This window comes from Chaetodon trifascialis, chromosome 4, assembly GCF_039877785.1.
Source record: "Chaetodon trifascialis isolate fChaTrf1 chromosome 4, fChaTrf1.hap1, whole genome shotgun sequence".
Taxonomy (NCBI): domain Eukaryota; kingdom Metazoa; phylum Chordata; class Actinopteri; order Chaetodontiformes; family Chaetodontidae; genus Chaetodon; species Chaetodon trifascialis.
This window is the reverse complement of record NC_092059.1, coordinates 13,268,727-13,281,794: the sequence shown is the minus strand read 5'-3', so window position 1 is coordinate 13,281,794 and position 13,068 is coordinate 13,268,727. Positions and strand designations below refer to the sequence as shown.

The 13,068-nt window shown below is 40.6% G+C and overlaps 1 protein-coding gene across 2 annotated transcripts in view; it reads left to right on the top strand.

The window, feature by feature from the left end:
• Nucleotides 1–12,731, top strand: part of usp13 (ubiquitin specific peptidase 13) — a 30,158-nt gene extending 17,427 nt beyond the window's left edge. For both annotated transcript variants that reach the window (XM_070960882.1, XM_070960881.1), the window contains exons 16-21: nt 2,516–2,539; nt 2,965–3,108; nt 5,730–5,899; nt 7,997–8,186; nt 9,200–9,284; nt 9,652–12,731. In XM_070960882.1, coding sequence (XP_070816983.1) covers nt 2,516–2,539; nt 2,965–3,108; nt 5,730–5,899; nt 7,997–8,186; nt 9,200–9,284; nt 9,652–9,748 — 710 coding nt within the window. In that variant the 3' untranslated portion in view covers nt 9,749–12,731. The remainder of the gene's footprint in view (nt 1–2,515; nt 2,540–2,964; nt 3,109–5,729; nt 5,900–7,996; nt 8,187–9,199; nt 9,285–9,651) is intronic.
• Nucleotides 12,732–13,068: the final 337 nt, after the last annotated feature.

The window sequence follows — 13,068 nt, the reverse complement described above, 5'->3', positions numbered from 1 at the left end:
TATATATGAAGAGCGCAGAATATACAAACCTCCTCTCAACATATGAGACAGTATGTATCAGGTTGTATGCAATAAACTGGACATACAGTGTTGCTTTGAGAGCTAACTCAGATGTGTGTTGTTACCTAACATCCTTTTCAGGAGGTGTGGGGTATTTTTGTGACAGAGACAAATGATCCGTGAAATTGTCTCTAATATGATGTTCTGCTCAAAGCCACCCAAGTTTTCTCTTAAGGGCATATTGAATGGGATCCCATGGGAAAGGCATGCTCAATCAATTACTGAAAAGTTGTTGTGTTCACAGTGTGGCTAAGCCTAATAAGTTATAATGATTTTATGAGATCCCCTTGTAATGTACTTCCCTGGGCTCTGGGAATAACCTACTAGGTGCTGGTGAGTGTGATTTAGACCTCAAGCAGTATTGTTGTTACTTTTCTTGAAAGTTACTTGCTTCAGACTGTAAGCTGAGTGATATTTCCATTGCATACAGTGTACTTGAACCTTTTTGCTGGCCTCTCCTTTGGTTTGTCTTTCTTTGTCTCCTTTGTTATTGTAATTCCTATTCCTCTGTTCCACCTTTCACTGTTTGCAGAGTTCAGCTACATGAAGTTATCAGTGTCCTCCTTAATATTTCAGCAGACGTGAAGCACTAAGTGTTCTGCACCTTCTCAAGCTCCAAACACAAAAAGAGGTCCGAGGAGCAAAGATGCAGTAACATCGACAAGCAGCCTTTGCTGTGCTTCACACATTGACAGACTCGGGAGGTTTTTATCTGAGAGCTTTACACAATCGTTTAGCCAGCTGCTTCAGAGGACGAAGCAGAGGTCTGAACATGTTTGTCTGAGTATGCCTTAATATTTCAGGCCTGAACATTTTGTGCTGTACCTGCTATCTCAGACCTCCAAAGCCTGAAATTGTCTTCTTGGAAGAGTGCAGAATCTACTTAAAACTCGTCAGCGTCTTGCCATTAAAGCATCCTTCTTTTCATCTGAAACTGCCTTGCTTAGTCAGCATTGCATATCTGCGTCTGACAGCAGCAAGCTACACAGCTATCTTAACAGGCCACAGTACAATCAATGCATGGAAATATGTGTAAATGTTGTTTTGATGTAGCAAGTTTGAGGAGTTATTTTGCATATGTGCCCTGTTGACTTCCATCAGAGCTTCTCTTTCTGTAGCCAGAGAGGTGAAAACAAATACCAGTGTGTAAATCATGCAGTTTAAACAGTGAAATGAAAAGAGGTCAAAGGAAATGATTTGCTGCTTTCAATACATTCTGTGATTTATTTATTTATTTCACATTTATATGATGAGTTTCGTCGGTTGCAAATGAACCACTGGCCCATTATCCCCCGGCTGGCATCAGCAGTGATTAATCATTGGTCACCCTTCTGTCTCCAAAAGGCTTCAGTGCTTCTCATTGATTGCACAGCGCTGCACAAATGTGTTTTCCTGTACGCTGCTTGAACTATCATCCATTCGCTCAGTGATTCCAGGCCGTCAAGAAGATGCAGGGCAAAAAAATGATTCCCTTCTTCCATAATTCTAGAGCACAAAGCAAACAAATAAAAGCTGCTCAGACTATATAGATACCGATTTTTGATTTTCATTTATTTGCTAATGAGATTGTCTCATGTGGGATTTAACTGGAAAAGCTCATTTTTCAATTTCAAATATGCAGTTTATATTTGACATGAACCGTGATGTGTTTTATAAAAGAGGGAGGAAGCACACAAGAGTTGTGGTGAGCAAAATAGTGAAACTATACAAACTGCCCAACATTTGACTTTATTGGCTCATTTTTGCATTGCAAATACTTAAAATGCTAAAAATGGCCTCAGATAACAATCTTAGGTAAAGTGTTGGTGACAAACAGTACAAAGACAAAAACCTGCATCATGTCTACTTAGAGCAAAAGAAGAATTGTGAATCAGGGAGCAGTGTACAGGTATTTGTCTTTTGCTGGTAATTACTACCCAGCAACTTCAAATAAATTCATGGATGTACCTCCTGATGTGTATTGGTGCTAGACACTGCAAAGATTTCGCTGTCCAGACTAATTCAATTGGAAAAACATCACAAAAATCAAACATGTTTGATAGGAGCAGCTCAAATTGTGATTGCAGTGTTTGGGAACAGTGGGGGCAAATCAATCTCCTGACTGCAGGGGGTGACAAGGCAACACCACAAGTGTTTTCTGACAACTTGACTACTTGCAGCCACCTTGAATCGGCCCTGTGTGTAAAAGGGGCATCCCTATTATGATTGATACTGCACAATAAAGTAAGTCTATGTAATTTTTGACAAATAGCATTGTGCAACAACAGCATAACTAGAAAACAGTCATATAAAGTCAATAAAGTGATTCAGCAGTGTCCATTTTACAGAAATAAGCTATTTGAGCCAGGGAAGTACACAAAACCACAGATAAACAAAAGAAAATACACAAAACCAGCAACTGTGTGTGGTGTTATTGTGTGCCGTCATCTGAAATACATTTTTTCTCCTTTTTCAGATAACTCCATGAGCTCCATGGACTGTGAGTATTTAATTTCTCTTCTCAGTTGCTCACTACTATGTATATAAGTATGTAGCATTTCTAAAAGTTTTGGCCATGGTACATGTATTTTGGGCACCAGGCGTAGTGATGAATGCTATGAAGCTAAAGCTCTGACCATGTGTGCTTAAGCAGCTGCTGCAGCTGCTCTCTTCTTCCAAACAAACTTTACTTTTCCATGTGGCTCTGTTTGTTTTAGACAGATTCGTTTCTCTCTTTGATAAATCATCCTTCGATAAAGAAACCTCCCCAGGGCCTATCCTCTCCTGGACTCTTTGCTTAATGAGGCCCAAAGAGAGAGCCACTGCAAAATCTTATTTTTTTTGTTTAAACTGAAAGGTTACTGGTAGTGTTGAATCAGCAACCACTATGTTTTAGTTATTGATGTTGGTTTGTCGTGTCCCCAGCTCCAGAAATAGACGAGGCAGCAGTAATGCAGCTGGCGGAGATGGGCTTTCCACTGGAGGCCTGTAGGAAGGCGGTCTACTACACAGGCAACATGGGCCCCGAGATGGCCTTCAACTGGATCATAGCCCACATGGAGGAGCCTGGTAAGGGAAGATCTCTGAGAGATCTCAGAGATAGCTAGCAGCTCATAGTAGTAATAATAATAATAATAATAATAATTAAAAAGTAATAATGATAACCTCTTTTATTTGTATAACACCTCTTAACATAGTTACAAAGTGATTCACAGCAGCACAATTAAAACACAATCCACTATAATTACTGTAAAATAAAACCAGAGTGAAAAGAACATGAACGAATAAACTAGGGTATACAATGAGATAGTGAAAGTGTGAAACAATACATGTAATTATTAGACACACACAGCAAGGAATTAATCAACTAAAAGCGCCTATTAACAGGATCCTGATAGCAAAGTTGACCCTGGTTTTCAATCTAAGTCTTGGTGTATTGGTGAACATGTGCTGTGCATCAATAAGTTTTTTCTAACTGTTGTAAAACTGAATGAAAACAACAAAAAAACCCTCAAAAATGTGGTGCTTACTGTTTATGTACATTCATTTTCTGATACATCCAGCTGTAAGGTGTGAGAAAGGTTTATGAAAATCAATGGTTTCTATTTAACAATCCAGTGATTTTAATAAACCTTTTTTCACTTTGGTGCCTATTGTATTTCCAAATTCATGGTAAGGGTCTAATGATGAAAAATAGTCACTGCAAAATAGTCTTGGCAAGGAATAGGGTGTGTGGGTGAGTGTTAAGTGAGTGCGGAGGGTTAAAGATGCAATCGTCAGCCCGAGAGACCAAAAATACTGGGGACAAAATAATCAGAACAGCAGGTGCACTGGAAGAGCTGCAGTCTCAACAAGCTGAGTCGCCAGAGATGAGCACGAGAGATGGACGTGCAGGTCAAGGCAAGGATACGAACGGAGATGCTGCTTCATAACACAAGCAGTCACATGATGCCATCAACTTGTGTTGTGCTTGTTTTTTTTACTGGAAAAGACTACGTCAATGCAAATCTGCCAAAAAGCATTCCAGGTATACGAAGTCAAGGCCAGTTTATTTGTATGGAACCTTTTAAACACAAAGGTAATTCAAAGTGAGCGACGCATCACATCTCCAGCTCCTCCTCAGAGAGAAATCTGAGTTGTGTGTCAGACTTTGCATCGCTTTGTGTACTGCAGCTGTTTATCCCTGCACGTCTGTGCGTGAGATCATCACCAGAAACTCTGTGAGAACTGACTTTGTCTCTTGGAGAGCCGTTCAGCACTGGAGATGTTCCCCTGAGGCGTTGACTCGTGTCACTTTTATTTCCCTGGTTGGCTGTAAAGGACCTCTACATTGGAGGGAAATTAGAGCAGCCCCCTGCCTGTTAGTTTTAAATGGGCCTAATGTATCTTCAGAATGGGCTTCATTCAGGCTCAATAACATCAGTAAAATTGTCCGTCCCTGCCTGCTGCACAATGGTTGCTTCTTCTCCTGCCTCCCCCACTTTTTTTAAGTTTCATTACTTTCCCATTAGCATCACTTCACAACTTATTTTTTTTTTTACAACTAAACTTTGCACTTAATCGTTGTTAGACGCAGTACCACAGAACACTTCTTTGAGGTCAATCTCAAAGAACTGCCTTTACAAAGGTAAACTAACGGAGTTTCAAAGCACTTTGCAAACAAGGCGGCTCGATTATTATCTTTTATTATAATTATTCCTCAGTGAATCTGGTAAAAGCTGAAAATGAGCCTTATTGAACAGGGCCAGAGTTCATGTGAACTTTAATAAATGAATTTCTTTGACAAAGGTTGTGATGAGTTCTGTTAGAGTTTATGCTGGAAGTTAAATAATAACTACCAATTTAAAAATAATTTGACTCAATGAGCAAACATACAGTGTTCAGTCTTATTTGTCCACCTGCAAGACAACCTTCTTCCTGTCGCATGAAAACAGCTGTGCTGTGAGCAGTCTGAAGGACATGAGACGAGGAGGGTGAGAGGCTGGGTGGTATGCATTTTCATTTATGACAAGGACACTAATGAAGGCTCTGTTTATGGCCAACAGTAGAGTAATTACAGGAGGAGTGTCCTTGTTCCCAGGCTGAGGGTCAAGTGCTGTTCATTGCTGTTCACTTGGAAATGAGACTTAATTCATAGTCACATTCTTAGTTGAGGATGCTTCCTGAGTTGATATAATTCACACAATGTTCCTCCTGCATGCGTTCCTCTGAACAGCAGCAGTATTATGGACCTGTGTTTCACCTTTCTAGATTTTTTGTTTCTTAAGAAATGCTCTCTAGAATCAGAGACACTGATTTATGGACTTTGCAAAAATAAAATGTAGAAAAGTTGTGCTGTAGTTGTTTGAAAGTTAAACAGATCAACACTTACCTCTGTAGAGACATGTGGACTCCCATTACTAGTCCTGACCTTCACATGAACATGCCAGGGGGTGCATTAGCATCAGATACTGTTTCCGCCACTAAAGTAGTATCCAAGGTTCCTCCCGGTGCACGTGTGATAGATGTTTACGTGTAACAGTTGTGTGTTTTATGCATTTGCTCTCAATGTGTAAATTTCAACAAACATTTTTGGTCAATAGTCAACTAGATTCTGCTGACTTTGACCTCTGACAGACATCTATTTATCGACTGGGTAAAAAATAAACAGAGACCTACAGCGTCTCATTATTATTCTCTCATTTTTTCAGACTTTGCAGAACCTCTCACTTTGCCCTCCATGATGGATCCTGGTCCCTCCACCAGTGACAGCCCCATGGGTGCCACCCCGCTGGGCAACTCGCCCCCTGAGGAGAGCATCGCCATCCTCACTTCGATGGGCTTCCCCCGCACTCACAGCATCCAGGCGCTCAAAGCCACGGTCAGTCTGCCCACTCTGTTCATGTTTGCACTTTGTGTACTAATAAATAACTTGTTTCCATTAGCCGACAGGAAGTTTTTTCTTCTACTAATGCGTTTCTGCCAGCGGATAATTCAGATGAGTCTTAATCCCTAACATTTCTTATTATAATATATATGTATCGTCTGTTTATCAACCTTGGTTTATGAGTTTTTACCTTTGGGTCTAATGTGTCCTCTCCTGCTCCTGAGGCTAAAATCCACTGCTGCACACAAAGTGAAGCCTGTAGTCATGTTACCGTCATGTTTTCTCCTCCATTTTTTTCACCATTTGAGGTTTGCGCTTTCCTATCTATGTCATCTTGTTGCATCCTCTTCTGCAATTGCATAATAGTTTTCTGATTGGAGAATGAGTGCCACCTGCTGCTTATCTCAAAGAAACAACCGCTAATAATCGCATAACGATAGTGAATGGGAACAAGCTTTCATTTGCATTTTTTGCAGATTTTCTGGAAATTTAGTTAACATTTGTGGAGCATTTGGTGGCTAGGTGGCACTCATTCATTAATCTGTGACTCACAGAAATGATGAAGAGTTATATGAAGAGAAAAAGAGTCAAGAGAAAGTCTGCATACAGAGATCCACGTACACGTCTCCAGGAAGCAGTGACACCACAGACAGAGGGTGACTGTCCTGGTCAGGAGAAACAAAAGAGTCACCAGTTCATGACAAAGCAGGAGGTTGGCCTGAAGTGAGGTGGTGTTTGAAAAGAGGGCAAAGAAAGGGTGAGATGGTGAAAATTAAGCTCCGTCAGTCAGAAAAGACTCGGCTGGCAATTAAATACAAATTTAATTGGTCCTGAGTGATTAAAGATGTCTGCTCTGCATGGCGTTTGCAAATAGTCCCAGCAGCATGTGGACACTGCTGCTAATGCAGCCTTTGAGGTTTAGGAACAGGGTCTGCCTCCCAAGACACATGGGGGCATTTTATCATCACATCTCACAAACGATTTTTAAACTCACGGTCCAGAAGAATGGATTTTGGATGTGAGTCAAAGGGAATGAAGCTGCAGCAATTTCATTAGCTCGCCTATTTGTGAAATGGCCCCTGATTCTCACGTTTCATGTTTCGTATTTCAAACTGCCCCCTCAGCAAAAAATAGCCAAGACTGTTATTAAGACACAGAAATAGACACCAAGCTTGCTTGTTTACCATCCCCAATGCCACCAAATAGAAGTGAGAAAAAATGAACACATATTCCTCATGAGGGGGTGGCGGTCTGAAGCAGAGTGGGGTCTCATGACTGGTTTATTTTTAGCTCAGAAATTAGCAGGAGGGACTTTTTTCCAGCCTCAGTGACCTGTCTAGTGGAGACAGAAAAAGCAGGTAGCAGCACTTGCCAGCCAACTCACACATTCTCCAGGAATCACACCTCTATTCTGGATTAAAAGCAAACATCATCAGGGGGGATTTAGCACAGATGGACACCTGCCACCTCCCTGAAAAATGATTGCTCATTTTTAACGTTTTCAGCATTGCTTTTTTTTTTTTTGAGGAGCTACCTAAAGACACAACAGAGAGGGAATGAGAGAGAAAACAGGATGGAATATGAACAATTATTATCCTCTTTTTCACCCCGTATGAATTGTGTCTGTAGGCCATATGTCGTCTATCTGGTAATATTTCCTGTTACTACGATGCCTTTGTAGACTCATTTCTTAAGACATCTAGGTTGTAGACTGTTAAAAAGGTTCATTTGAAATACTGGAAAATTACAGGACCAGTAACCAAAAAGCACCAATGTTCATCAAAATACCTTCTTCAGATGTAAAACGACAGGAAGTAACTCTGCCAAGAAATTACACACAGAGAAGTCACATGATCAGCACATGACCTGAGATATAAAAGTCACATGACCACTGAAATGCCACTGAAGTGTGCTTGCTGGAGATGGTATTCGCAGTAGCATATGTATGTGAAAACTGTTGTCCTGTCCCGAGGAGTTTGCTACATCCCAAAGGACTGATAAAAGTATCAAATATGAACATTTTTAATACTGGCATATGAAAAGCATTTTGATTTGGAATTTCAGCGAAGTTAATCGGAGACTTTCTTTCAGAACAATAACCTTGAGCGAGCACTCGACTGGATCTTCACCCACCCGGAGGAGGAGGAGAGCGACGCCCTTTCAGACATGGCTGACACGGAGCCCAACGACAACGCTTTCTCCAACGCCAACTCACACAGCGACTCCACGCTGTCTCCAGACAGAGACACGGCGGGCCCGCGGATCAAGGACGGTCCAGGACGTGAGTGACTATGCATGACTGATTTCAGTGACTGTAGCTGCAGTTCTTCTCTTGACTTTATTTACTATTGGAGAGCAAGCTTGGGAATGGTGACAGAGATCCAGCATATTAGTATATTATTTTACATTACAAAGATCTGAATTACAGAGACATTAACATGGGGTCAGAGTCAAAAACAGTGTCAGAGGGCATTTCACCTGCATGTTATGAACTCTCACAGGCCAGTTTACCTTCAGCTCCAATTAATGTCTGATGATGCACGGTGAGCTCTGGTGCTGCCGGCCACTTACCTGCTCTGCTACATAACTGTGGGCACAGTGACATCAAAAACATGATTCAGCAGCTTTTCAACTCTAAACGCTCCTCACAAGTAATATGTACAACAGGAGACCTCGACAGCATTTGTCCAAGGGCCAGAATGTTTCTAAGCAGACACTGTGGGGAACAGACTGTCATTGTGATTTTGTTGTCCTTTTTCAGTGTGAACAGCCTCCTAAAAAACATTCATAATGATGAGTCGATACTTCACCAGAAAATTCTCTCACACTTTCAATTCATTTAAATTAAATTAAATTTATTTATATACTGTAGCACCAACAGAAGTTGTCTCAGGACACTTTCTGTATAGAGCTGGAACAGACCAAACTCTTTATCTACAAAGAACCAACAATTCCCTCATGAGCAAGCACAGTGGCGAGGAAAAACTTCCTTTAACAGCAGAAACCTCAGGCAGGACCAGGCTCTGGGTGGGCGGCCATCTGCCTCGACCGGTTCCACATTCCAGCTTACAGTGCTTGGATGTGGCTTGTAGGCTGGCAGATGACTGTTTAAACCACGACCACGCAACATTGTGGGTGAAAGTCGTAATATGCCATTAGCCTAAATTTTTCATTTCATTTAAACAGATATATAGTTATGTGAGTAACATATAGGTGTGTATACTGTATGTCTGACATTTATGCTGTGGTATCTTGTCACATATTCTATACGTGACTTTATGTTCCCTTTCTCAGGTTATGAGCTCTTTGCTTTCATCAGCCACATGGGAGCATCCACGATGTCCGGACATTATGTTTGTCACATCAAAAAGGAGGGAAGGTGAGTTGCGCTCAGTGTCACTGCTTTGTATTCGTGCAGTTCATTATTGAACAAAACCGACAGCATATTGTTGATGACAATGAGGAAATGTCTGTTAATGTGTTTTACTTTCATATTAATCATCCCAGGAGATTGTTAAAGAAATTCAATTACTGTTATTATTGCTTTTATTTTTAAGCTCTTGCCACCAGAAGTCTGAAAATAAATTATTCAAAATAACAGGGAGAGTGTATTTTTTTTAGACTGAATGGAAAAAATGAATTGACCCATTTCCTCTGTCCTCATCGCAGTCAGATTTGACACTTTGAAAACATTTCAAAATGCAATGAAAATGAGTGTTTTCCACAAATGCTCTTTCTTCCTGCAGGTGGGTGATCTACAACGACCACAAAGTGTGTTTGTCAGAAAGGCCTCCAAAAGACTTGGGCTACATCTACTTTTACCATCGACTGTCTAGCAGTTAAACAAAAGTTACCGCCCCCCCCTCCACCGTGCAACCTTTTAAAGAACCGCAGTCGTTCACCCTGAAGACTGGCAGACAACTTTAATAACAGCCACAGTGGAAACGATGGAAATAACCTCCCAGACCAGCTGCTCGCCTTACCGTGATGTCATTCAGTGAGCAACGCTGGTCCGAAAGGGAAAGCAATGTGCTTTTTGTGCATTTGTGTTATGTCATGCTTTAAATGTGTATTTCAGTGTTTATGTCTCAGAAAAGGCATTTTCTTGACAGTGGCGGTACAGAGGGATGTGTGCAATTTCCACTTCTGGAGTGCTCTGTACACGAAGTAATGTCACATATCAAATCTCATTGTTCCTTCTCGATGCCTTCAGCTACTGTGCCAGGTACATTTTATAAATGTATATTGAAATGGGAGTGCTTCACTGCCAGCCCTGAAATGCTCTGAAACTGCAACAACAAACAAGAAATGACTGCGCTGCTGCTGCTGGTGGTTTTGCATTTGACATTGAAATACAAAAGAGTGTCTTTCATCCCCAGGAAATTGAAGGGACAGCAAGAATTAAAATGTTTTGGTTGGACACAGAGAAATTACCAACATGCTGTATGCAAGTTTCAGACTGAAGGAGAGCTCCAGGAGGGCCGTGAAAGGGTGTCAACTTAGTTGGAAATACAGTCGCTCAGACCTGCCCCAGTTTTACCTGGAGATGATGTGCAAGTTTGTCCCTTTTAATGAGAAACTTTCTGAAGTACACTGGCTGAGCTATCAAGATACAAGCATTTTTCTTTCCCTGAAAGCACTTTTTGACTAAAAGGAGTTCATATTTTGCACCTGATGCAGTTGAAGTGGACTTTTGATTCACCAGATGGAAGCAATTGAATGTGATATCTTAAATTTCAGCTTCAGTACTGCTGAGCCGGCAAATCCTTGAAGTGGCCACTAGTCTATGGAGAGATGACTGTATTTCTTGCAATTCACGCCTAATACAAGCAGAAATATGCTTACTTTAAGATGGCTTTCAAATCGTCAGTTTACATTTAAGTGCGAAATCCTGCACTGAACTTCTTTCATTAATTATCTTTGCCCAAATTGCAGAATCTTTGCACGGAAGGCAAAACCTGAACTCTCAGCTGCAGCCGGTCCAGTTCGGTTCCTTTATCACGTTGACAGATTCAGACTGTGACCCAAAAGTTAAAATGAATGTTTTCCTTGACCTGTTGCCATTTTTTGCAGGTCAGTTAATCCAGTTATGCATCACGTCTAAAGCAATATGCACCACAACCAAATCTACTCTTCAACCTTCTGTACAGTGAAAGCTGCACAGCGAGCAGTATCTCCTCTAACGTGCATTCTCGTACTGACGTTGCAGTGCTGAATGTATAAGTTCATGGTGCTCCCTGCAACCCAAACCTCCTGTTCAGCTTTAATACTCAAAGTGAAAGTAGAAACTGGCCCTTTGCTGTTGAATCACTAGAACCTCATGCTGGATTACCCACCGACTCTGTGCGCTCTCATTTATCTACACAGTCTTTTCATAATGTGCCAGGCGGATTCATCGTGGATATGCTTGTTTGTCAGATATTTGTGAATTTACTGCCTCTGCCTGTCAACAACATCTCAGTATTATGGTTCGTATTCTCTATTTACAACTTGGACTTGAGTCTGGTTGTGTCTCTTGCATCTCATTGTGATGTTACAAACTGTGTATCAGTGACACAAAGGCTTCATGGTGACCCTGGCATGCGGTGAAAGTGTCTTTCACTCAATGTTGCACTCCTCTGTGCATATCTTAAAGGGGAGTTCTGCTGAAAATAGACTTTCTGAGTATGACGGTATTCAGCAAATGTCGATGCCTTCTTAACGCTTCCATTTTTAGCTGATTTTGGAGTCATTACCTCTCATATTCAAGGAGAGGACAGTCCTTTGACAGTAAATTGCCGTTTCTGAGGAGGGTAGAAAGACATATATTTACTGCATAACCATTAAACATCACAAAGTGCGGAAGATGGTGAAAGAATATGATTGTCCTTAAAAATGTCTTTCAACAGTCTACGCTGCAGTCGCAGGAGTGTCTTTCCCCGAGGACTCATATCTTAATGGACAAAAAAAAAAAACTTTATGGAGGCTTTCAGATAAATATCCATTTTACAGAATAACTCCATCTTTCAGCTGTGCTCCCCTTTAACAACACTGTGCCTCGACTTCACTGAGTTTTATTATATCTCAACCCCTCAACTTCATCAGATACTACTTGATAAACTGCTGCAGTGTTCATTGTCTATGCAGCGGGGAATTCTAAAAGGTCTCTCTATGCAAGTCTTGTGTTTCTGCTTTATTTATTTATTTTTTCTTCTTGCCAGAAACCAAATGTATCCTCCTGTCCGGTCTAAAGTCAGCTTTTCTGCTCTTCATCATCAGCAAATGGATGATAAACTTGTCGTCTCGCTTACTGTTTAGTCAGAAATGTCTTGAGGTTTTCTGTGCAATTCATTTTATTTCTCAGCACCTTTTGTCCCCCAGCACACTCTCCAGATTACCTTATCGTCTTTGTATTTTTGTCTTTTTGTTCCAGCTTTCCCTCCTGCTCGGTCTCTTCCGTTCTTCCTCTCTACGTTGTTAATGGTTCATTTTGTCACGAGAAAAAAAAAATTTCACTGTCAGCATGTGCACTAGACGTTGACATTTAGTCATTTGGATTGTACAATTGTACTTTTGTGAGTTTTATTCTCTTTTTTCATTTAACTAAATGTCAAAAAGGTTCGTCACCTGTTTTTACTCTATTGCCTTTTTTTGCAAACAGGTTTGTGCCAATTCTGTAGTTCTCATGACATAGTTTTCCTGACGGGATTATTTTAAGTTGACTTTTGTAATGTATGCGTTAATCCAAACATGGTTTAGGTGTATGTGAATAGAGTAATGACAGTATACTCAGTGGCACTGTTTACGTGCAAGGTTTGGATAATTTAATAAACTACACCTTTGTTGAGATGTGGCTTCTTGAAGAATGAACAAGAAACTGCAGTTCAAGTTTGACTTTAAGAAAAATAAAGACACAAGGGCATAGAATATATAACAACAGTTTATTTTAAAAGATTACTTTCATATTGAACGTTTCAAAGGTGCTAATGCTTTCCTTGTGAGTATACAGGGAGAGTAATATCCATTATAGTAGGTGTTTCAGTAACTGAATTACTGTATATAAAGTATATAATTTCTAAGTTCATTCATCAAAATATCATTTTATTCATGTCTGATGCATCGATAAATAAACTGCATTTGTACACATGTTGAATTAAAGGAGTGAGGAAGGAAATGTACACAAC